At 37.3% G+C, this 27,363-nt stretch overlaps 1 protein-coding gene across 1 annotated transcript in view; it reads right to left on the reverse strand.

The window, feature by feature from the left end:
- Window positions 1–14,096: 14,096 nt before the first annotated feature.
- The window catches only part of QKI (QKI, KH domain containing, RNA binding), a 66,212-nt gene continuing 52,945 nt past the window's right edge, over window positions 14,097–27,363 (reverse strand). Inside the window, exons 3-6 of the mRNA XM_009707940.1 lie at window positions 24,365–24,452; window positions 21,743–22,015; window positions 18,993–19,067; window positions 14,097–14,285 (exon numbers count right to left, since the gene is read on the reverse strand). Coding sequence (XP_009706242.1) covers window positions 14,269–14,285; window positions 18,993–19,067; window positions 21,743–22,015; window positions 24,365–24,425 — 426 coding nt within the window. The 5' untranslated portion in view covers window positions 24,426–24,452 and the 3' untranslated portion in view covers window positions 14,097–14,268. The remainder of the gene's footprint in view (window positions 14,286–18,992; window positions 19,068–21,742; window positions 22,016–24,364; window positions 24,453–27,363) is intronic.

Here is a 27,363-nt window from a genome sequence, read left to right on the forward strand (position 1 = left end):
CACCCGCCTCTCCTTTGGCTGTCAGACCCGCATGGCACCAAACCACTGACCTCTCCTATGTTCGGCAGGGAGCTCGGAAGCATTTCCATATTTCCCCATAACGGTAACATCATTACTTTTAGCATTCGGGATGTTAGAGAATAGGTAGAGAAAGGAAAGGAGATTTCTGCCAAAAATACTTGCCCCAGTTCTTAAAAAACTTCATGTTTCAGGCATTAATTCAGCCTCCAATTATTAGGGAGACGGCGAAGATAACCCTAAAACCAACAAGCGCTACAGCTGCTGCTTGAAAGATCTTTGGGCCTTCCTGTAACAAATCACAATAAAATGTCTGGTCGTTGGAGTTGTAGCTTATTTATGAGGATGCCTTAAGCAAAATCAGTAGGAGAGGGAGAGGAGGGGAGAAAACATCTGACCAGAAATTGTATTTAATCTGTGGAGGAGCAGGTGATGATTTAGGAGATCCAAGAAAGCTGTTTTTATAGTCATGAAAATAACACCAAACACTGTAGGGCTGCATCCGTGCCACCAAAAGAGAAATTGTGTGAAGCAAGCAGGTGGGGCTGATTTTAATGCAAGGAGGAAGCGTCTCTGAAGTTATCCATTTTCTTTTCAAAAAGATTCTTGCAGCAGGCAGGGATCAAGTAATTACTTTGCCCCTGTTCACAAGATATCTCAGAATAGTAACAGACCACACACCCAGGAGATGATTAAAGGAAGTCAGGGGTCAGGAACACAGAAACGCTTGTGATACAGAAGAGAAGATTTGCATGGCCATTAATATTTCATGACTTACCAGCCATGTGGCTCAGAACAAGTATCTGCACAATAAAGCAGAATTGTCTGCCATCAGGTTGCATATTTCAAGACATACCTGAGTCATAAAGGTATTATTTACGTGCCTTTACCCATGAACAGAATGCAAAACCCCCTGGATCGCTGTACCTATGGTAGGGGACCCTGGAAGCCCTTTCTGAGGGCTCAGCAGGATTTAAGTGGGGCCTCTGCCCTGGGCTAGACCTCTGCAGAGAGGGAGTTTCAGCCTAAAAGCAAGGCGTAAGTGGTATTTTTCGTACTGCAGGCCTATTACATCTGGTTCAAAGGAAAAGAGCTACTGCACTGCTGGTACCTCTCTCCAGCCATTATTCCGACCCATGAAACAGAAGTGCTATTTCTATGCAAGTGCATAGGTAGCGGCGCAGACAGAAGACCTTCTGTTCTCTGCCATTATTCCCATTACAGAAACATCAACACTGGTAATTAAATTGGGGGGGGGAAAAAGCCCCTAACCGTGAATGACTACTTTTCTCCCAGTGAAAAGAGCAAGATGTGTCAGGGATTAAGCAGAAGTATTTTGTCCCAGGATTTTGGTAATTATGCTTCATGAGATTTTATTCTGAGCAAAGAGTTTATTGTGGCAGCATAAGCAGGTCCTTTCCTCACACACAATCAAAGCCAGGAATTTTCCCTGCCTGCACACGCCTGGATGTGGCTGGAATAAGCAAAGCGGAGCGAGCGGTTGGGCTGACTCACCGGCACAACCAGACTCTCCTGTTGCTGCCAGCCACGGATGGAACTTTTTTCCTGCCTTTGCATCTGGGCTCTCCCTTTCCCAACCTGCTATCAGCGATGAGGCTCTTGACTTGAAAGGAACGTCGAGAGCCAGAGCGACATTGCTAAATCATCCAAAGGAGTCCCTCGGAGGAACAGGGCACGTTAGCATCGCTCATCAGAGGTGCTGCTACTCTGGTGCTCGGAGCGCTCTGTGTGTGCGGGAAGAGAAGGGTGGCAGAGGGAAAATGAGAAGGAGTTGTAGAAAGGGAAAAAAAAAAACCAACCAGCATAGCACCAGAATTGCACCCAGCATTTTACTGACAAGAAATAGAAGTCCTTGCCTAGAGAATGCATAGCTGAAATGAGTCTAATAGCACGGGGCCTGATGGCCCTGTCTGGGTGCATTGCAAATTACTCACATGAGCGGCCCCACCGACTCCGTCTGAAGGATTCTTCGATGTGCAGAGACTGGGTCACAGTGATTACTGACAGCAAACTGCAAGGGGAAAAGGGATGACAGGGGAGAAATTGCTCTAAGGCAACATTATTTACTGCTTCCCTCCCTCCTAAAAAGGGTCAGAAGTTTGACTATTCCATTCATTGGTTTCTCTTTTGTTTTAAACCAGGCGCTTGCCAGAGTGGCAATCATTTATTTCAAGGTTCCCTCACACAGCGAAATCTGAAGACAAATCCAGACCAGGTGAAAGTCTTACTTCATTAATAGAATTTATTACTATCAGTGATGTACATGACAACTAATAAAATGCAGTTGTTTACCTCACCAAGATAAAATCTTGGAAGAGTCTTAAGAGCTAAATCCCCACTTCTCCACCTTCCACTGTACTGAGCCTGGCCAAAAGTAGTTTGGTTGCCAGCTGTCTTGTGGTTGAGTGTGACCAAGGACAAATCAGCTCGTACTGGGCTTTGCTGGGACTAGTGGTATGGCTGATGAGGTGATGTTTTATACCTACCTGCTAACGCTGGCTCTTGCTTGAGAAGCCCCAAGCTCCGTCCCTCACAAACAGCATTTATCTCTTTCCTTCAGAAGCAAGTAGAAAGCTCACTGCAAAATCGGCATCCCAAACGTAACCATTCACAGCTACAAGCCTGAGGCTGCAAACGTTGTTCTTGCATAAAAGTTCATTATTTCAAGGCATTTCAGTTTCAAAAGTTATATGGTAGCCTGAGAGTTGAACAATCAGAACCTCACGCGATGGTAGGAGATCTGGAGTTGGTATGCTAACTTTTGCGTCAAGGAAGAGCCATACTAACAAAACAAAAGGCAACATCCAGCACCCAGATGTGGAGTTAAAAAAGGCCACCCAATTTTAAGTTCAACACTCAAATGGGGATGGTGTCTCAAAAGTATGCTCTCCTACATCCAATAACACCCACACACCTTTGTTTAACAGCAATGCAGAATGCTGCCTCGCTGCATTTTTTCCCAGCCCCTTGAATTTACTGTGTATTATAATAGATCTAGATTTGTAAAGGGCATCATGTGTTAAACCGTCACTGTACTGTAACGCTATCGGGATGGCTATAGCCAGAAGCTCAAAGCTGTTCAACCTGAGCATACAGAGATCAGTGGGAATATCTGTGTGCTGGGCTTGTCAGCGGGCTCTGTGAACCCAAAGAGTTCTCGGAGCAGACAGACATTTTCCCAAAAGGCAGCAGAAAATTTAAACAATCTTGGTATTTTGCTGTCTGACGATACTAACCATCCAACGAGTAAAAAGCGTTAGATACTCTAGTGCTATCATCACGCCCATCTCCCACGTTGTACCGGGAAGTTCTGACTTCCACCAAGCAGGTTTGCAATACCATCCCATTTTGCCCGTCCTCTTGGGTCTCAAGCGCCATCCGCACTCCCTGCTCCTACATTCCTCCGGAGAAGAGACAAAGCAGTGCTGTTCCCTGCAGCTGCATCTCTGTCCCTTCGCCTCTCCTCGGACTTGCCGACTGTGAAAAATGGGAACGCAGCTCAGTCCCTCCACAGTGAACCTGCAGGACAGAGAAAGTTATGAACACAAATGAAACCAAAGCAAGACAGCCACCCCTGGCACTGCTGGTGCCCACTGAGGTAACCTGGTCGGAGACTGGGACTCAGCTGACCTACGAGATTGGGCAATCTTTTTATACCGTGGGTTTGACTAAGTAAGACGTCAAAGTTACTTTGTTTTGCTTACATGCTTTATTTTTAAGTACATTCAAGATCGTATGGTACTCGGACACTATGATGATGTTAGAGAGCACTCCACAGTCTTGAATGCAGTCATCCACGGCTGACACCCCACTGGGGTACCCCGATTAACTTCGATTCACTGACGGGGAGCTGAGGTACAAAGATTCAGAACAAGAGCAACAAAGGTACTTGAGTGAAACAGTACAGAGCTTCTTTAGAGGTAGCTGGGGCAGGCGAAAGGCGAAGTTACAGCCATGAATGTGAAAACGGGGAGAGCGCCGTACCCGACAGCTGAGCTGCTAAGTCGTTACTGTGGGTGCGGTTGAAAGAGGGGGATTTACTGACCAGTACTTTCCCCTCTGCACTCCAGCAGGTATGTTGTCTCTGGGTACCAGGGATTTTCTTTTGTGTTGATGCTGGTGCTAAAAACAGACAAAGGAAGATAAAATGATGGTGTTTTCTTTTATGGAATAACATAAGAAGACTTTTCGGATGAAAACTTAGGTAATCATCCAGATTTTGACACCTGAGTAAGGCCTAATTCCCACTTCAGCTGACTATGGGTTATTGTGGATCTGGCTGCAAAGGTCTGGCCCTAAATCGCACAAATCATCAGCAATGAAAGCATCTTCTCAAACCCAGGTGTTCCGAATGCGAGACGTGTGCCCTCACCATTGAGACATTCCTCTTCCATCTGCTTGGAGGGAGTCACGTATATTTAAAACAGGCTTTCTAAATAACGTCACACTCACACATCCCGATTTAGACCTGAAGTCTTGCTTGTAGTCTTTCTATACCAAGGATGAACCGTGCCACCCGGCCACCCTAATGAAGGGAGCATTTGTCTATGAAATGTGAGACAGCACAGAAGGGGGCACGGCAGAACCTCAGAAGAAAAGAACATGAAATTCAAACTGGGCCGAAGTCGGGAAAGATTTCCAACAGAGAAATTAACAAGTTTGCTTAAGATAACAGGGAGATACGGCAACTCAGCTCTTCAAGGACTGAGATAATTTCAATTTTCTTCACTTAAAATTCCAGCCTAAAGTCTCTGATGAACTACTTGTCAACATTGCACGGGCTTCTTGACAATGCTGCTCTTGTTTCGGTTTGTCTCATCCTCCTGGCTCATATAAAGTCCAAAGTAATTTTATTCATCTGTTCAGGACAGGATTCAAAGCTCTGACATTACTGTTATGCTTTATCTTCTTTCAGTCCAGATAAGTTTACATTTCCTATTTTCTCTCAGAAATAAAAGTGAAGATCTGCTTTGTTTGTTGCCTTCCAGGGAAAGAATCAGAATTGTCTCATCACTAAGGTTATATGGGAAAAGTCACACCAGAGCATGCAAGTAATGGCCTTGTGCCTCACTCTGCAGCACTGGGTCCAACCTCTAGGAAACAATCCAGAGGTTTACTACAGTAGTAGTTATATGAAGGTCTCCAGATTGCACCCATGTTAAAAATAAGACATGGATTTTGCTATGGCAATTAAAATGCAGTAACATCTCAGAACTGGTAACAGATGTTTGAACTTTTGATGGTTAGCAGGTAGGCTAACAAATGAACTACTCTCCCTGTACCACAATTTTACCATGTATTACCTAACTTCTGAGGCCAAGACCTTAAAACTTTCCTTTGAAAAGGCTGTGCTCCATGAGAAGGCATATATGCAGGAGTGACTGGCAGTATCTTGTCATTTCACTACCTCTGAACTGGACAAGGTACATTCTTAGTCCTCTGAAAACCAAAAAATTGTCTAGAAATCATAGTTGGAGGGGTGTACACAACTAACAAGATAAATATTATGCTATTATTATGTTGTGCATTTCTAATGCACATAATACAGTGAGCCTCCAAAACAGCGATCCTAGTATCTTTACCGTGTATTAACACGCTTCCCCTAATACTCTTGCTTACTCAATCTGCCTTTTTACTGTAGCAACTTCAATTTAAAAAAATATCCCTTTAAAACACGGCCCTACAAGGTAGAGACGGATACTTCTTTCATGATATTAAAAGATCTGGATACAAACGATAGGGTTTCATTTTCATAATTTAAGAGACTATGAAAGTAAACCAGAAGTAACACCGAGACAATTGCTTGCTGAATGACTGACGGACGGCAAGAGGACCTGCGATCTTCCTAGCGTCAGGCAGTGGAAGTACCACCTGTTTCAGAAAGGGCACCCTCAGTGAACTGAAAACCCACAGAATTCATTCCAAAAAGGTCCCACTAACAAAAGTCATTTCTCCGCTTAGCCTCTTGTCTGCACAAGGGGTTTGCAAATACATAAAATTAGAGAAAGCACCTTCGTTTACTGATGAGCTGCTGAAATACTGCAGTGTTAAGAGGTGTGCCGTTACTTGCTGTTTTTTCCTTGAACCTCACCTCTGAGCTTATCCAGTTTACTATTCAAAGTAGTCAACCTTGTTTGCTGCTGAAGATGAAAACACTTTGAAAATGCAGTGACAGAGATTAAAAAAGGCAAAGATATGCTATGCTATTTTGTAACAAAAACTTTAAAACGGATAGTTTGTGGAGTTACTGGTTATTTGAGGTTGATAATTTTTAGAAGAGTTCAACTCAACAGGAACTGGCTGTCAGTTGTCTATTTTTAACTGTTTGAGAACTTGACACGGATACTGAGAAAACAATTGGATTGTCTCTCTACTTTTGTTGGTAGATCTGGATGTCAAAGACAGTAATTTCAGACACTGCATTTTGCACTCTTTGGAATGAATGCCCCTCGTTATTTTGACACAGATAATTATTAAGTTTGCATTTACTCAAAAGAATCACAGTAACTTTAGGAAAAGCATTCAGGACACATCTAGTAATGTCAGGCCATCCTCCATAAACATACCAGAACACTTACGCGGAAAGCGTTGGTAGAACAGTAGTAAAGTCTGTTGATAGAAATTTTCAAGTCATTAAATTTCACATTTAATTCGTAGACCAATAAATGCAATTCCTAGCATGAACGTGATCATAAATAGGTATTACTGACTTGGTGCAAGAGATAAGGAAGACCATCACAATTCTGTTTCCTAGGGCTCTAAAGGGACGAAGGAGGGGGTTTGCCCAGCGCAGCCAACGACCCGCAGCCGGCGAGCCTGGGCCCACGCTCCAAGCCAGGACGGCGGCGTGCGGGGTCCTTGCACTGACACCCAGGGTAACTCCAAAGATGTCGAGCGCTGCTTTACCTCCTCCAGTGGCACGCACCAAACTGCATCTCCACGTTCCACGAACTACCGAGATTAAAGCTAGCTCAGATATGACTATATGCCACCACTCTGTCGAGACTCCTCATGGAAGGTACCTTTGTATGCTAGTTATGCCAACTTTTCTTCCGACCTGGAAGAGTGCAGGCAAGGAAGTGTACGTAAAGGTTGGTATTTAGCCTCCTCTCCCCTATCCTACTGGACTCCTGAAGATGCCGTACTTAACCTTATCTATTGTATACTTCCTTCTGAAGCAAACCGGTTTTTATTTAAACAGTGTAAAGTAGGATATTTTAACAAAGAATACCTTGGTAAATAAATTGTCTTAAACTATAACCAGGTATCATCACATAAATATTAATGAAAATGTTAAACCAGCATAATCTATTTCTTCTCCAAAGTGAGTTTCACACTAGATTCATACTAGGTAGGGTGGCAGATTTATTATCTTCATTTTCTATACTAACCAGAACCTCCCCCCGAAACCAGTATGTTACCTTTACTGCAAAGTAGTACTCTGCTTCCTTATTTGCTCTAAACAATTGTAACAGTGATGCTTAGAGAAGTACAACAACATCAAAATCACTTGGTCATCTTTAAGAAATTTATAGAACCGGTGCATCCACGAATCTATATTTAAAATGTGTATTGCATGTTTATGGTACGTAATGCGTAGTTGCTTCATTTACACTTAGAGACAACAACAGCATATGCAATTAGAAACCGATAAGCAAAAGGAACCCTGGTAATCAGATGACCATGAAAATGTAAGCCTCTTCAACAATTAACATCTTTCATAAGACTGCTAAAAGCATTAATGAAAAATGAAGTGTGAAAAATGTACATTCTTTATTCTGCTGTTTAGATACAGAATAAAATTTAACTTTTCAGAAAATAAAACTATAGCTACAGCTTTGAGAGCTGTCAGTTTGCTGTTGAGGATAAAGTACATGCACTTTTTCCAGTTACTTTATTGCACATAATGTACATCATAAATGGTGTTTTATTTACATGTGTTTTGGCAACGTCCATGTTTGTTTTTCCCCTCAGAATACATTATTTTGCACAAACAAAACCTTAAATGTTTCACACAAACTGCCGTAATACAAGTCAAAGCATAGACGTATATATGTTTTTTTGTTGTTGCTGTTTTTTCAATTCATTCTTTCAAGAGTTTCACCTCTCAGTTAACCTTTGCCTCGGGAGTCAGATTCCTCCCAGTTAGTCTGTTGTCAAAGATGGACATCCGAACGGCTGGCACCACGAGATCGGCGCTGCAGCCCACCGTGCCCAACGCCCACCTCCCACGCAGAACCGTACCACCTGCAATTAGTGCGCAGGCACACAGAAGGAAGAGCACTGTACTTGCGTTAACCAGTTTGATTCAACATTGATTACCATGTGTTAACGTCACGGTTCGTGTGTTACTTGGACAGTATTCCATTAATAGTGCTTTAGAAAAATATATCAGATATAGTAAAAACAAAATAGAAATTCCAATAACAATTATGTACTTTCAACCCTAGGAATGTGTTATTCAGATTCCATTCTGTAAAATGTGCTATTTATGATGACTGCTATTTTTACCCAGATACAAAAGAATTAAGTTTCATATACTCGTGTTTCCCCCAAGTTAAAGTAATTGCTTAATGAATAGCATCACACTTCAATGTTTCCCTGCATTTTCAGGGCAGAAAACTTTTTAGTGGTCCCCCTCAAAGAGCAGAGTCTGGGAATAAACCATGTGTTACATGCAGATTTTGGACACACTTTTTAAAGATAGGTTCAAATAAAATATCAATATCGTCAGTATACACTGAATATATGTTACTTAAAAAAATTTGAAAGATGTCCTTGAAGACTCTTTATGAAATATATTCTGGATTGATAACACACACACAAGAAAAAGCCTCTCAGAGAAACTAAATTTGTTGTACTTTTCTACAACAGTTCACTTTTAAGAAGTGAAGAGCATTGCTCAGATTTTACTTTGAAAGGGTCTATGATGTTTTTGTTTATATTCAGACCTACTAAAAAAAAAAAATTACCCCAAGATAAATCCTGCTTTATTGGATGAAACAGCAACTCTCTAATTGACTTGAATGTATGATCTTTCAAATGTTAGGACAATTTAACCCCATAATAACAATACTAAAGAACAACCTAGCTTCAGTGATGTAGCAATATTGAAGTCACCCTCAAACTCAGTTCTAAAAATAGCTTCTTTCTTTCCTACAAGCAGGCAAAGTATAAAAGTTAAATTTTCAGACAGGCACTTAGGTAAACTGAGAAATGCATTTGGTGGACAACAATAAGCATATAATTTTGATTTCAGTTTTCCTTTTTTTGCTGTCTTTCAGCTCTAAAGTACTTCAAAATTTACAGCAACTTTCACTACTGCATATAATGAAGACTGAGATGAAAATGCACTGTGGACAAAGTATGTCAGTACTCTGTATCTAATAAAAATTATAAAAATACTACAGAAAAGCAGTAGTTCTGTGAACAGATTAGTATTTTATATTAAAGAATACTTCTTTTGTCCCATCTGAGTAGTTTCACCTAAACTGGAGAGTATTTCACCAACTTTAAGAGTGTGCCTCTCATAAAATCCTTTAGGAATATAAATTATTGATCCTGAAATGACATTTGTGCCATTTTCCAAACAAAAGGTCCTGATGTTATCTGTTGTAAATGTCTCATTTTTTTATCATCTGCCTGTGGCTGACTTTTAGGATAGCAACATATTCATGATCTGTTAAATTAAAAAAGATTTCTGTACAAGTAAAACTATTCTAAACGCACCGGTATTTCAGCTGTACCTACACATTTCTGTAAAACAAATGAAGAGCCACACGCCATTAGAAAACTAACAAACATCATCAGAGCTAGGCTATTGTTCTCCATAAAATAAAGCTTAATTTTAATTACTACCAATACTGTGAGAACTTTTTAAAAGTAAAGTTTTATATCGCATGGATTTCAAGATCTGTGGTTTGAAACATCATAAATTAAAGGTGGCATTTGAACAGATGCAAAGACTCCTTGTCTGAATTTTTACTATCTACAGGATAAAAACTGAGTTTTCACAAAAAGTGTTGATATCTGAAGAGTCATCTACATCGAGGGTCTCCCTTGACATTAGCCACAATTACTGTCCACTTAAGATTACAAATCTAGGAGGACGACCTGGGAGATGTAAAGGAGCCTCAGACAGCAGAAGCTTTAAGAAAGAGAAATGTTTCCTTAAAAATATTTCCATAGATGTACATTCGAAACAGCATTTCACCATTTCAATTCCCTGCATTCATGTTGCCACAGTCATCCACAGGGATGAAGATCACATAAAGGCAGTCCTGGAATTTGAAATGGCTGTTGCTTGGTAATTTAGTGAAAGGCATATTTTTGTACTTTCTGCAGTCATTAGGAAATGATCCAGTTTGACCTTTGGCTTACAGAAATTGTACTCCCCTGAGCTACGCAATGCTGACAGACTACAGCAGAAGTACCAAAAAAAGGTTACTTAAAAAATAGCGTGGCATGAAGAAAATAAGGCACTTCTGGCAAGGAAAACCCCAGATTCTGTATTTCGATGTACAGCAATTCTATCTGCAAGTATTTTGTGCTTATAAATGTCACACGATGCAACAGTGAATCAGGTGCAAAAACCAACAAATCACAAATTACTATGAGATTAACTGCAACCTCTGAATGGTTCAACAAAGAATCAAACTGGTTTCTGTACACCATCACGATTTACCAATACACTGGCATCTTTGCTCTTTTGCTGTGAGCCGACAGTAATTATTTTAGAGAAAGAAAAAGAAAGTGTGGAATTAGTAATGCAGATGCTGAAAGGCAAGTGGCAAGACTCTACAAGAAGAATGCCTCAAAAAAATGCTACTTTGTTCCCATTTCTACTGGCACCTATTCCCCAAGGTAAAAGGCCAGAATGACCAAAGCCAACTTAATAGTAGTGTGCAGAATGTCAGCCGACAAACAACATAAAAACAAGTCACGTTGTGTTATCTGTGGTCACGTTCTTCAGGGTTAGTCCAGTAACTCAAGACTTTACATTCTTCCGTCTTTATTTGTTTATTTTAATTAAACATGTAATGGTTAATAAACAGACATAGTCCAGAGTTAGTAGGTTGGTATTATAACATTTATTAAAATAATGCTATGGGTTAATAGAAACAGCAAAGAACCAAAGAATTAAAATGCAAGCTATGTAAAAACCCAACTAAAACCCAAATATGTCTAATGTATTCATCCAGTAGCTAACTAAAAGCCCAAGAAAGACAACACTCCCAATATAATAAAGTACTGCAAAACAATTGGCAATTTTTCAGTTATCAAAATTGTGGGTTTTGCATTTTGTATCCTTTTTTCTCAATCAGGAAAAAAATTCTTTTGAATGTTATATAACATACATATAAAACAAGATAGAAAAATACATTATAAACTTGTAACAATGGCTGTAAATACATTATCTTACATGTTTCTCATAGGCAATAGGTTGGTTATGGTACATACATAGCATGAAACTACTAAGATAATAAAGAATAGACAAATACATGTCATCTGTACGGTTACATACAAGCGACACTCCCATCTACCCACTCTAAAAAAAATTACATAATACTGTCAGAAAGAAGTCTTAAAACTACTTATTTTAATAAAGAAAAAGTCATTAAAGAATGATAATACTGAGAACCAAGGCATTCAGAGATTTCAAAAGTCATGCTTTTTTTTTTTTAAGTTGATCCAAAATTTTGTCAACTAAGTTTTCAGAAGTTTGTTCAGAGCAAACATTACTTTCACATGTCACACATCTATTTCATACACTTCCCCTCCCCCCAGTAAAAGACCTTTGATAAACATCTAAAATGTCCAGGTTTTATCATAGTTGAGATGAAACTGGATCAAATACTGGTATTGTTTTAGCAAATCTCTCTTCAAATGTTCGAGTGTCGCAAGTTTATTCAACCAACCAACCAAAGTAAAATCAAAATGGCACAGCATATACTGTAAATAAAATCAACACAACTGTATGTGTAACAGGAAGACAAAGCCAGTGGCACAATAAAACAAAAAGCTAGCTGAATACGAAAGGATGAATGTCTATTGCATAGTAAATAAACTGATAATTATTTCCAGGTGAGACAAGATGTTAGATGAGGTCACCATGCAGGTGCTTAAAAATGTAAGCCCTCTTAGCTTACTACTGACTTTTCATTTGGAAGCTGTGAAGATTTGCAGGAGGAGAATAAGTTGACAAGAGGGGAATAAAGTTATCACCTGATATTTGCCAAGTTTAGTACTGAGCCCCACATAAAGTAATACTTCATGTTTTCAGAATCAAATACTGTGCGTTCAACAGCTTCAGCTCCTGCAATTGCCCAGCTGTACGAACCTCATGTGAAAAGAAGGGTTAAAAATAAAGTATAGCCGGACTTCAAACACTTAGCTGATGTCCCTCTCCTGCTTATCTTATGAAGAAAAGCCAGCAGGCAGATCTAACAATAATCAAAAAAGAGCTGAAAAACAAGTAACTTGCACGCTGTTTGCCACTGCAGGAGCTGCTCGTGACAACCAGGGACGCGCTCAGACTGTAACTGAAAACTAGCTAAGCACTTTCAATTTCATTATGCACAGAACATCAGTTTTCTGGGTGACGCCGAAGCCTACTATATTTGATGTGTATTTATTCCAACCAAAATCAAGAAAACTCCTCTCCATCCCTGAACAAAAACGACATACTCCCAGCTCTACAAACACTTGTCAGCTACTAGTCTCATTCAGCACGAGACAGTCTGTATCACAGAACCCTTTGGTTTACATTGCACAAGTACGGCATTTGCTATGATTGAAATAGTAGAGTGGCTGAAATAACCATGGGCTGGTTTGACAAAAACTTAGCGAATATTTTATGTAATGAGATTTTGGCAAAGTCACATCACACTAGTATGGCAAAAATCAGGTAATCAATATGGTCAACTCATCATTTGTCTTCCCTCACAGCTTCTTTCACATACTGGGCGACTGAGTGGCATGCAGTAACTTGTCTGAGGGAGAAGCTGATTATACAAGACATTTGACTAAATGACCATGAAGAAAATAAGGCACTTCCTTTTCTTTAGACTTATTCCAATACTTAAAAAATAAAAAAGAAAGACTAAAAGGCTCTTTTGGTCTTTTGTTTCTTGACAACCACCAGAAAAAATCATTTAATGAAATAAAGGGTTTCTTTGTTCTTTTTTTCTTTTTTTATAACACTTGAAAGTATAAAATGCTACATTTCCAAAAATATATTTTTTTTCTGCACCAGCACCCTTGTATAGTAAAAGTATCTACTTTTTTGTTCATTTTGTTTCAATGCACTACACTTTATCTACAATTTCATTACATGTATACAGCAAATAGGCAAGCATGGCTTTTACATCCTTAATGAAATTTTTTCTATACAGGGAGGTTTAAAAAAAATATTTGAACAGTTTGCCCAGTAATGTGACACATAATGCATGTACCTTGTTCTCATGTAATCTTCGAGGAGATTAAAATATGGTTAAAATAATTTAAACTCAGATTTTGCTTTAATAGTGTTGCTGTTTTGTTCTCTGCATTAACATAGTTCTGAAAAGTCATCATAATCTGCATTTCATGGCACACTTTCCTTTAAAACGTCCAATTTGGCAGGCAATAGAAAAAAAGGCTGCAACGTCTGCCCTTTGAGGGCACCGGTAGTGACTAAACAGCGTATCAAATTTTGAATACTTTTTGGAATCCCTTCCCCAATGACATCCCTGACCAAAGGTTCATGCATGATGCATCATCACACAGTACATTCAGAGAGAGCTTTGACTTCTTTTTTTCTTTTTTTTTTTTTCCTTTTTTTTTTTTGAGAAGAAAAATATTCCTAGAAGTCTCTCACAGTAACTGCCTCTGTCATCGGGTAGTTAAGGGACATCTGTCTCCATCTCGTGCGAGGCCTCCTTACCGTTCGCTTGGGGCAGGACACTAGAGGATGATCAGTGCGGAGGGATGAGTTGGACCTTATTGCTTTACTACTATTCAGTGCAGGTTCTAGAACCACTTTCACCCAAACAGGAGAACAACAAAAAGCGGAGTTGGAGGACAACAATTTCTTTGTCTGTTTTGTTAGATGGTAAGACGAACGGACAAGTGCCCCAGCTCGCTGCACTGAAGACAGGCAAGCAAAGGCGTTTACCAGTTAACTGATCAGCAGGCAGGCATGGTCAGGTCATCATTGGGTGAAGAGTTCAGAGGTCAGAAGGTCATAGGTTAGTTGCCGGTGGCGGCTGGGTGGTTAGAAACAAAAAAAAAACAAAATAAAAAAAAGAAAGAAAAGATAGAGAAGAGATTAGTTCCAGCTAGTGACGGCTTAATGACAACATGAAAACTAATCACAACTAATAAAAAAACAAGCATGTTTAATTCTGACATACTGATTGACACCATCTACAGAATGCAATAAAATCATGACAGCCCTCCATCATGATTTGGACACGTGAAGGAGAAGCCCGCTCCCACAAAACCGGTTAACAAGAGAAATAGAGATAAAATACGACTAACAACTAATGGTTAGTAGCAGTCGATGAAGGAAATTGGAAAACAAAAAACGATGAACAGTTTTGGAACTGGGTAGAAGATTTCTGGAACAACAGTCAGTGCACAGCATCAGTATCTGACTGCTATTAAGCATTAGTACCTCCCCAAGTGCAAGCATTAAAGCAACTATTAATGATGGATGTGATTATTAATAACTGGTTGTTAAAAGAATGAAGTCATCTACAGAATTCTGAACTTAGAGAAACAATTTGGTTCAACAAACTATGGGCCAAACAAAGGGTTTTTGTTCAATAAATTTTTTATTGCCTTTCATTTATTCTATTTACAAACAACATGGAATTTCTTGGCCTCATGATACAAAGCAATACTAAACTGTAGTCTAGCAACGTAGGCATCATCGTGGGAACCAGGAAAACGCTCAGCCTGCTACTTTAGCCAGCATTTTCCCGTTCGAAATACTATTTTACACATATAGGACACTTATAAAATGCACTTGCATGTAAACACTGTAGAAGTCCTGCCATTTTAAAGTCTATACTTAAAAAGCTCTAAGTACATCAAAAAATAGAGAAAATATCTAATTGATACTAATAAGGCATTTTAAAACTACAAACAGCTCTCTTTATTCATTTTCAAAGCTAATACTCTGCAAATACAATAAAATCTGACATTTCATATAAAAAAAATCCTGCTTTATATTTTTATATTTTAAAAGAAGCCACCTGTAAATACTATTTTCTTTTGAAAAAAACAAAACAAAAACAAAAACCCAAAAGAAAAAAAAAACAAAACAAAACCCAAAAACACAAATTACAGTAAAACATAAAAAAGTTCTCAAGTGGAAAGTTATCATTCCAATGTTCTTGAGCTGTTCCTTCTTTAATCATGCTCTCACATTCTCCTTCACCAAACTTGGTCCACTTAACAGTAGTATGATTTTTTTTTTAATATTTTTTTTAAGACTCATTCAACAGCTTAATTATAGCTAATAAATTCTGAGGTTGATAAAGTTTTTGTACTGTTGCCATTTTGACTAAGGCAGAGGAGATGAAAGTGAGAAAGGTATTCAGTGCAAAGTCAGATTTGTGCCATTACATAAAATGAAGTCCAGTAGGTGTAATATTCACAGATAGCATCCATTTAGCAATCTTTCTCATGGGCTGATTTACTTTCACATAATAAAAATGGCCTATCATTTAGGATACAGTTCATAACACTACAAAAAATTACTACTGTAACATAAATGAGACCACATGCTCCCTGAATTTTTTCAGAATCATGCTAAGTGGGATTTGTTTAAATTAAAACGGCTGTTTGAAAAACAAGCAAAAATAAAAATAAATATTTTATGTGGCACAATCTCACCACTTTACAGGTATACTAGAAACAGACTCTTAAAGCACTTTGATACTGATTACAATTTTGATTAAATGGTATTAAAATTTATATATAAATTATGTGACAGTTGGTTTGGATAAAACATTCAAGAAAATTCTCAGCATTAATATTTCTTGTGGAGTTTATAATCAAAGCAAGCTACCTTTTAAAAATACCAGTACACCTGTGATACATCCTCTGCCAAGTCTCTGGCCTTCTACAGTACACACAGGTTTGTCAACTGTGCAACACCATTTACAGTTTATTACAATTAAATCAGTCAGTCTCTCTGTTATATGCATCAAATTCAATTTTGTATTATTTATAAACTGGGGTTTTATTCTGAGTTAAAATGAGCTATATTTTTCAACCTTCACCAATCCTAAATGCTTAGTTGTAAGAATAAAACATTTACACATTTGGGGATTCTTGCTTTAAATGCAGTGCTTATCTCTAAAAAAAAAAAAAAAAAAGGAAAAAAACACCACAACAAAACACCTATGCAAAGAATAAAAACCTACTTAAAAAGTAAATGCAGTAGTACTACAAAGTCATCTGAAAGTTGATTTAGAATTTAAAAAAAAACTTTAGACCCAATGAATGCCAATATAGATTTAGTGACATGTAACTATATAAAAAAAAAGTTTCCGCATTGAAAAAAAATTATTTCGGTTTGCTGACATTGTTTTTCATGGCTATAGCTATAGAAGTATATCGGTGACAGAACAACCAAATGGGTGAACAGGGTAAATACTGATAGTATTTTAATTCTACAACATAATTTTAGCACATTAAAAGGAACTGTTTTGTTGCTGAACAAAGTTCTCTTCACAACCTTTTGTGAAACTGTTATATCTGTGCAGTGATAATCGAGGTTTTCAAATCCAAAACACAGTGAAGTACAGTTGTAAAATTAATTTTGTGTAAGTTTCTTAATACACACTGGGATTATTTAGCTAAGACTTTAAAGTAACGTTCTCCTGAAATACCAGCATGGTTTTCATGCTAAGAGAGAGAGGTATGCATAACTTATTCCACAGGAGATAAGCCATATGTATTTCTTTATCTACTTAAGACGATGGACTTCCAATATTGCTAGAGATGAACACTGTATTATCAGAAAATGGCTGTATTTTAAAAGACGATGACATGATACCAATAATTAATTTCAATTACTTATAAGTGACCCAGATGAAATATCTAGGCCCTTCGCAAAGTATTTAAAATCTATGTTAAGTAAACACTACAATGAACTTAAACTACAAATTGATATTCCCCCCAGCCCTGTGCTTTATCAGTATATTTACTAGTTGTCTCAGGCAAATATCTAATTAAACAAAAACGTAGTCTCACCTGTCACCTGAAACTACCACTGCAGATCATGAAAGACCATTAGCAAAAACTGATTTTTGCAACATCAGGTCAAACTTTCAAAGACAACCAAATCCTTACCACCCATTACTCTTGACAGAGACAGGCTTTAATCTTTTTTTTTTTTTTTCTATTTCCTTTTTCTTATTCCTTTTTTTTTCTTCTTTCTTTTTTGGTAAACATGGGCTATGATCTTATTCTGATTATACCCTGTTGCCCATTGAAGAGTTCTCAAGAAAGGAGAACAAGCCAATAGGTTCTAAATAGTGTGCGGCGATATAAAAGAAGAAGTAATCTTCTAGAAAACTTAAGTAGTGTCTTGTCATCAGCTTTACGCTTTCAGTAAAGTGTAAGACCATATGAAAGATAAAAGTGTTACATAGCATAGCAAATATCCAGGCAGGCCCTTTTTACTGTATTGACTGAAATCTGTATTGTTTCTTGTAGTTAATTTATGGAAGGTTCTGAGAAGTGAAGTGTAGTCAATGTTAGGAGATGTCAGAACTGTCACCTGAATTTGGCTTTTGAATATTACAGTATCATGGAAGCCTGGACAACACTGATTTTGATGAGAGCAGAATAATAATACTTGGCACATAATGCTTTGCATCCTCAAAGCCCTGTACAAAACAAGAACCCCCACAACACCCCTGTGAGGTAGGGAAGTATTATTATCCTTATTTTACAGATGGGAAAACACAAACAGAGAGATTAAATGACTTGCCGAAACCCACAGTGAGTCAGCAGCAGGGATGGGATAAGAATTCAGCCCACACACTGCTTCTTAGCCAATGTCAATAAACCGAAAATATCACTTTTCTCAATAAGCTTAAATACTTCATTCAGGGGTCCAAAGGCATTACACTTAAGGAACAGGAGAAAAATGAAGATTTACTTTCCATTCAAGGGTTAAAGAGAGATGCCCAAATATTGGATGTCATCTCACCAACAGGACTTCAAAAGTTGCTTCTCCTTCAGGTTACACATTTTAGCAGCAAAAGGCAAATACCAAGAAACAGATTTTGGCAAAAAACCCAAAACACCCTCCCTACCCCCACCCTTAGTAATTCAAACTCAAACAACTTTTGAAGTATTATCTTCACAGCCCTTACCTTTCTGAATTCAGTCAGGTATCTGAGAACATGCATCCTCCTCATAATATACAGTACAGTGGCTCAAAAGTTTATTGGAAAAAAAGGAATCTAAATCTTCAGATTTCTCCAGACACAGACAGGAGGCATTTATTCCTTTACTTCTTTCTCATTAAGCAACCATCCATTCATTTTATTTTGCAACACCAATCTGATATTTCCACACCAATTAAAAGAACAAATTGGGGCGGGGGGGGCAGGGGGGAACACAACCAAATTAATTACTGTAGCACTGAATTCATAGTGTTTCCTGATGCAGGTGGATCTTTAAACAGTTTTAAAAATTGAATCAGTTATAGCATTTATATTAAATATATCACAACGTTTATATATTTAATTGAGCTGGGAAAGCCAAGTTTACAAAATGTTTTTAAAACCGCAAGCATTCCCAAAGCTTTAAAATATTAACTATTCCGATTTTTGAGAAAAGTATCAAATGGGTCAAAATAGGGTATTTGGTTAACCAGCTGTGGTGTTGCAAATCTCATGTACACTCAAAGCACTTCTTACAAACAAGAACTGCAGAACTAAACTAACCTCGGTCTGCGGTCACAATCCTTTGGTAAGGATGGACACGCATATCGTGCCTTCGAACTTTAGTAGCCACCGCACCTAGTTAAATTGCAATTACCAAGACAAAGTTAGAAAACATTCAAAGAAAACATTAACAGCAGGTTTATCAAAATGGATTTAAATGATCATTAACTACAAAAGTTCATTTTAAGAAAAACAACAAGTTAAGGCACAGTAGTTTCAAATCTTAATCTTAAAAAGGAGTTTATCTGTGCAGATTAATATTGCATTTATTTTAAACATCCTGGCCTTAACCTGTTTAATCCATTCATTTACAATCCCAAAATTACAGTATTTCATGAAATCTATTAGACCCAAGCACATTTAAGCTTTACTAGTCACATATTCACTGAAGTGCCTTTCTTGCAGCAGGACTATTTTAAATAATGCCATCTTTTAATACTGACAATTATTTGCTAACCTTAGGATCACTTCCAGTTCTACCACAAAAAAAAGTTTTAAAGCAATTCTTCAAGCCTACAAATTGTGATTTTAAACTTTAAGTCAATAAGTATGAACCGCAATGAATTAGGTGATTAGTAAAGCAAACACTATATAGAACACTTAGCAGTCAGTATACTACTATACACTCATAAATTACAGCTACTCTGTAATAATAGGAGCTAATCCAAATTAATAGCACTATTTTATTTTAAATCTATGTGCAAAAAAGTGCAAGTAAGTCACTGACTGCTAGGCCAAGCTTTTTTCAAGGCTGCTGAAACTAAGCATTTGTTAAAATTCAGATCTGATGAAGGATCAGTTAAGACCGCTCTTGAATTCTTAGCCTTTCGTTGGGAAAGCCATACCTGAAGATAAAAGGAAGGGAATTAAAAGTTAGTCACCAACTAAAATTTGATCCCAATACCAATATCCCCAAAAATACTACTAGGGATGCATCTCTCTGCCTTTTGTAACAGAATTATTTTAAGACATCTTACAGGTCCACCACAAAAATGGACAAAATATAGCACGCTATTGATGAGAGTGAGTGTATTATGAAGTAAAACTCAATGAAAAACTAATTTAATTCAATTAACTCTATACAATTGCTCAGGTAACAGAGCAGATATCTAAAGAGTTGTTGATTCTATTCTGTCTAAGTGGGAGTGTGATCCCCACCCCCACCTCCCCATTTTCCTTTTTTAAAAAAGATTATTTGGTGAGATCTGTTTTGGGCAATACACCTACGCTCTCACAGCTAAGCCCAAAAGTATGCAATGGTTTCAGATGCCATTTTAAGAGTAATTTTCCCCTCCCCTCTACAGAAAATCCTACGAGAAATCAAAGTTCCCTGCATCGTATTAAATTATTGCCACGGAATGATGTATTTCTTCATTTGCTATTATTTTAATTCAGGAGAGGGGTTTGCCACTAACCAGCAACTGATGGCTACTGTGACGATGCCTGTAACTGTGAATTTACCCCAGGATGTATCACAAATGGACTTGCAGATTAGGGGTGGTGGAGCTGGGGATAATTTTTATATGTTTGTGGGAAATTAATAAACGATGACATTACCATATGCTCACTGAATTTTGGCTATGGGGTAATGGCCAACAACCATAAGCTGCTCCAAGACAGACCTACTGCATACTTTTGTCCTACTAACATTTTTATTATTGATCCACTAATCCTGAAAGGCAGAAGTCTGAAATACATTTTCTTTTTTAGTGTACAAAATGTAACATTGGAACATGCACACATACAGATAACTTAAGTATTTGTCACGTAAGTGAAACACTGATTTTTTGCAATACTTTGAACCTTATTGTCCAGTGTTCATTACAGATGTTTAGAATTTGTGTAAATCAATAACTGCCACTGAACAAACTAAGATCAAAGTCCTATAAAATCAACATTGTGCAGCACCAAGGTCATATGCAATTCAGAACAAACTGAAGAGAAAAGATTATTTAGATTCTGTAGAGGATAGGGAAGAAAGAAACTATTGGAACTGCTTGTTCCATATTGACCAGTTAACTGAATTGTCACGGCTGCTTTATCATTCTCGCCTTCACACAGCAAGTCAATGGTCTGAAATACTAGGAACGATGGACATTTCAATCCAATGTATATAAAAGACAACATCGGTAAAGTTGCTAATTGTGTCACCCTTTGGTCAGAACTTAGTTTGCTTTCTATTCGTTCACTGAAATTATTTTCTGCTTACAAAATGATTTACAGCTTTTCTGACACTGCGGAGAGATTTATCAGTTGTGTACTAAAAAAAGAAGCAAAATCTCCAACAAACTGAAGAAAGACCCTTCCATTCTCTCCAGTTTTGCTACTAAAAAGGTACAGCAAAATAGGAAGTTCTCTCTTCCAAAGATTATTGGAAATGAATTTGTTAAAGAGAGCAAACACAAAGCTGGTATTTATGGGAGCCCAAATGACATATAATAGATGTCAATTCCTATTAGTTTGGTTTTTTTCCTTGCCTATGTAACCACCACCTAGTGTCACACAAACATTAAGATTTTATTTTCACTAATCTTACTAATATATTAAACATACACATTTACTAATGCAAAACATGTTTAGAATGTTCCAGAGTTACACCATTTGAGCAATTTTCCTAGGCAGTTTTGATACACCTGAAATAAGACTGTCGCTTCAAATTTTTTTTCTTTGAGCCTCACGACCTCTACCTTGCAAATACCAGAAAAGCATAAGCAATATATTCTCCAGTCATCCGCGTACAAAGATCTTACCTAATACACCACTAGGTTCAATAGGATACTCAAGGATTGATGTAGCTGGTGCCAGCGTGTAAGGGTATTCATATGGTGTGTAAATTAAACCAGCTTCGGGTCCAGGTGGAACTATTGCAGCGGTGGGATGAGGAGTTCCGTTTGGCATGACAGCGGTTTGTATTTGTCTGATCAAAGGCATTATGGTAGGGCCAGCTGGCGTAGGAGTACGCAGGGCAGCTGGTGGGAGAACAGGCGCAGGCCCAGTAATAATCCTTGGAGCCTGGGCTGTTGCTGCAAGAGAAAAGGCAAGGGCTGCTACAGTAAGCAAAGAAATTCAGAGGAAAGTATGGAGATAGCAGTACAAAACGTGGAAAGAATGGGAAAAAAGGGGAAAAGTAGGAAAGAAGAAAAATAAAAGGAAATCATTAGTACATGCGCTGATCACACAGTGCCAAAGCACACCATTCAAATGCAAACAGCTTTCCATTTTCCAGTGTGATTAAGTATGAACATGCAAAATAAAAAAGCCATTGTAAAACAGTGAGGTAGATTTCTCAAACAGGTTACACAGCACAAAAGCTCCATTTAGACCACATTTCTTCATTTATGCTATCAAGACTGCATGAGACTGAGATGCATGCAGGAGATACAAGGCAAATACTGTCATAATCAAATACAGAGTACAAAATTTAGTGCAACTAGAGAGTCCACAGATACTCAGTTATGCAGAGCTGGCATGAGTCTACAGTTTTTATACATCTTAAAATTGTATTTAAACACATACGCAATTCCAATTTCCAGAACGAGTGAAGTTAAGGATGACCTGGAAACACAACGCATCTCCTCTCCTACTCTAGCATGAATAAAATAGACTCAAAAGTGATTTTCATATTGAATTCCCCAAAATAAAATACTTCCTTTGTATTAGAAGTTCATGATGGCCTTGCTTAGGTTAAAGAAAACAGGTGTTTCTTCTTGTTTTGTTGGGTTTTTTTGTTTGTTTGTGTGTGGGTTTTTGTTTTTTTTTTAAACAGCACTAGGACATTTCATTAAGTCTTGTTTGAAGCCTGTTGGCACATGAGATGCACAACTTCTTAATCTGGTAACAGTCAATCTTAAAGGGTTATACTTTATAGATTTCTATGCAATACTGTTGATCTACATTGATTTAATTAACTTACAGGTGGTCTGAAAAGAGAAATCTGGTGGAAATTTTTTCAGATTTGAGATTTGTGCTTTTTTAATTTTTTTTTACTTTTTAAACAAAAGTTCTCAAACTGAATATGTAATTAAAAAACCTCCTCAAACATTTTCATTTCCTTTCTTAAATGGAAATAAATCAGTATGGCTTCTACATCTTCAAGTTTTCACTAAAATCGGAACACAAACAGTGAAGTTGTCTTATTATCAAAAAGTGAGTATTGGTGTGGAAATCTCTAGTAAAAAAAAAAAATCCATCTTCCCACTTCTACTGCCACAATAGACCAATGGGAATAGATCAGAGAAAGAAATTGCTAAAATTAATATAAAGGTTTCTATGTAACAGTTTGTATCAATTTAAGCTAATCTGAAAGCCATTTTACTCAGAAATTTGCAATAATTTAGAGACTAAAATACATTTAAAACTGATCTAGCTTTAAATATTACAGTGTACATTAGGGCTGAAGATTTACAACTACCATTGTAGTGGTAAAAGCCCTTGCTTATGTTTCTTTTCAAATCAGAATAATTACACTGGTGTAAGCACTCTCAAACTGACCTAACTGCATTCCAACTGTTAAACATATTCAACATTGAAATGGTGACTTTGTGGAGAAATAAATTTGCAAATATCAGTAGGCCCTTAGTGAAAAGACTGATTTAACCGTGCTTACATTTGACATCTGTAAAACAGCTACACCAAAAATTTCCTTTGGAATAGTATTGGCAACTACATTTTCAGGAGGAGAAATTAGATTTTTCAACTAGAGAAAATAATTTATATCACACATAATAGGTATATGCTCTCATTAGTAGGTGTATGTAATTAATTTTCAAGTGTAAACCTGTGCATACACGCGTTTGCAAAAGCATTTTCACACAAATGTAATGGAAGAAATTGTAAAAATGGCTCATTACATCACTGATCCCTGTGAACTCAGCTGTGAAATCAGTTGATGAATTGTTGGAAAAACGTAACATTGGGGGGGACACATGCAAGCAAGATGAAAGGAAGGAATATAATACAGAAAAATGTATTCACAGTATCCTGAACATCTGTAACATTTTCAAATTACATCTCTAAAAATAAAACTGAAAAGGAGTCTATGGTCCTTTACAGGTATTAAGGAAAAAATTATTGTAAAACAGAAAAACCTGGCTTAAGGGTTGAGGTGTTTTAAACTATGTATTTTTAAATATTTCAACCCAGACATACTTTTTTTAAAAAGGGGGTGGGGGAACCAAACAAAAAATCCCCCAAACTGACATAGCTTATCTCCAGAAGATCTTTTGCAACAGCTACCTACTGTTTTGTTGGTTTTTTACTGCGTTCCATTCTCCAGCACAGCTGCTACTGTACGTTTGCCAAAAAGAAGCTTTAGGAATCAAAACCTGCAAACATTACTATGGCATTGATCCTTGAGCTTATGACATGCTTACGTGATTTGATGTTGGCATCTCTGTAGGTGCCATTCAGAATTGCAAGCTCCATCAGCTGCATCTTTTTAAGGCTGTCTTCTCCTTCTGCCTGCATGTGAAAAGACGGGAAGAAAGTCAGGCTTATTAATTCACTAGTGCACAAGATCAAAGGGACCTAGAATAAAATGCCTTCAAGTTTTAACCAAGCAAAACACTTGCTTACCATTACTCACAAAACCAGTAACTTTGTCAACTTTTCTCAAAATTAAGTACAAATTGCCTGTTGTCTAACGTTAAGTAGTGTTGTTAAATATCTTTTATTATTTTTATTATTTTTGCAAGAGGTTTGAAAAAGGCTCATGCCATAAATAATAAAAATAGGGTTAAGTGTAAGTTGTGTTTGATAGAAACTGTTTAAGGAAATTTTTGCTCAAGTTTTAGTAAACGTTTTCATGTAGTCCTAAAGGGATCTTTTACAAAATTGTATTATTGGCCTAGAGGAAGAATAGACACCACAAATTTTAAGCTGCTTCAGTTTAGTGTAACTTGCTCCACTGTAGTTGGTACTGACTACTTCAGGGGGACGGGGGGAACAAAAGATAAACAACAAACATTGAGCAGCTTTCTAAACAGGACATCAAGAACTGCGGTAAGGAAGAATTCATAATTCTGGCACATGTAGATGTATTCTGATCAGGATATAACTACCATTTACACACTATACATTATTCTTGGTTTTGCTTCAGTATAAATTACTTCCCTGAAGTTATCTACTCCACTGGTATCCTGCAGCTTGCATAAATATTACGCAGTATTCAGGAAAGAAGCTCACTTTTTCAGTTACTAACCAAAATATTTCCAATTAGTACAATTTTAGTTTTAAGACCAGACATTTTCTGATCTATCTTTCTGATACAGGAAACCCAAGAGTGATGGTCAGCATCTACTTTAATGTTAAGTTACCATCTTGCTTCTTGTATTGAATCCCGAAATTCTCAGTCAGATGGAAAAGAGGGCAGCTTCAGTGTCAGTTGCATTGCATTCTTCCTTTGCTAAACTGGGTTTCTTATATTTTTATCTTGTCTATTCACACAACGTTTTCCAGATATTTGGAATAGCATTTTCCAAGTTAATGGGAACCTGGATAATAATATACTGTGCCATCTACTCTGAACACCTTGAAGTCTGACTTCAGAGAGAGTTGTTCACCTGCCTTAAACTACAACTCTTACACATGGTTTGGACTAGGGCTTCCAAGAGGATGAGTGATTACAAGAAAACAGAATTAAAAGCCACAAAGAATAGCAATCACCACCAACAGCCAGAAGAATTGTATTAAATAACTTTGTGTCCATTACAACACTGCACTGGCAAAACATCGTCTCAAACTATTTAAGAGTTAATATGATTGTCTACACGCACTGTTCCAAATGTATAGAGAAATACTTTTTCAGGCTAGTTTGTAGCAAAATATTGTTATACATAGTTTGCATGCAAACTATGGAGAAGAATTTACTAAATTACAAGACAAAAAAAGTTTTTAAATTGTACCTAAGCAAATACAGTACTTAGCGTGAGGTATGCTCAAGGACCACCACCCCTCACGATGAAAACTTAAACATCTGATTTTTATCAACAACTTAAAACCAACCAAGTAAGATGGGTCAACACTAAATCACTTTCAGATGTCAGAAATGAAAGTCCTGACTGTAATACTGAGAACTTGCATAAACACAAAGATTACACAAAGTAACAATTTATGTTGTTGTTAAACATCCAGAATATACTGAAAGTCAGACATTAGATATTAAATACTGTGTGACAGACCAAGCTAACACTGAAAAATAAACACACATTCAATTACCATTTTAACTACAAATTAATTGTACAGTTAAATACTGTACTATCGAGAAACCTCAGACTCCATAGTCATTAAAATGAGACCCTCTGGACTACAAAATGTACTGATTATAACATGATTAGTATGACACACTCAGAATAGACTTTACAATTTACATGCAAAACTATATATTTTTTTTAAAGAAACTATTATTCCATTGCATCTTTGCTGGTAAATTACCTAGACAATCATGATGCAATACAAACAATTCCAAATCTATCTGCCTATCCAGAGCTCCCAAATTCTTGTCATTCTGGATAAACCTTATCTAATTTATTTTAGCAATAAAGATTTTTTTTTAACACGTTGATTCCTCTTTTCTGCTCCCCCCATAATAGTTATACTTTGTTATTGGTTTTTTGCTTGGGTTCCTTTATTTATTCATTTCTTTGAAAGTATGTAACAAAAAAAACCTCCTCACAATGTCAGCCGCATCTCCCATATAATTCCATTAATGCTACTAAAAGTGCTCGCTTCCTCCAAATAAGAGTTCAGGTGATTGATCTGACACCGTTAATAAGTCTCAGCAAATGCTGAATCTTACATTCCACTCGCTAGGATAATTTTAGTAACTCTAATCCCAGATTTTGCACCTCAGTGAGCATTTCCCAAACGTAGCTATTTATAGGATAATAATTTTAAGGCAGAAAACGTTTTTTTCCCTTCTGACGTCCCCAAAAGAAGGAGTTACAACAACTGAAAAACAATAAAAGTAGTCATTCTTACTTTGGATCTTTAACATTTTCCTACAGGGCACTATGCTTCCTATGAGAAAAGATGTCGCAATTATCTAGGTTTTACAAAGTACGCTTACAAAAATCATAATGGACTTCAGCATACAAAGCAGACCAAGTCTTCAACTTTTATTTTTGAGATTTACTTCTCCGGAGTGCTGCTCAGCAGTCGATAAGCTTTTGTTCTTTTAAACAGACTCCAAAACATAGTTTAAAACTTTTCCTTAAAGACTGTATCGGTGATAATTCACAGACATCAGATGTGGATTTGCATCGCTAGATGTTAACGCTGTCTTTCAACAACGGGTATTTTGTTTTTCCAAGCATTTATTAGAGAGAGAGAGAAAACCCAACGCAAAGACAGACAAACAAACAAAAAGCAAACC

This window comes from Cariama cristata, unplaced genomic scaffold (genome assembly GCF_000690535.1).
Source record: "Cariama cristata isolate BGI_N322 unplaced genomic scaffold, ASM69053v1 scaffold3759, whole genome shotgun sequence".
NCBI lineage: Eukaryota > Metazoa > Chordata > Aves > Cariamiformes > Cariamidae > Cariama > Cariama cristata.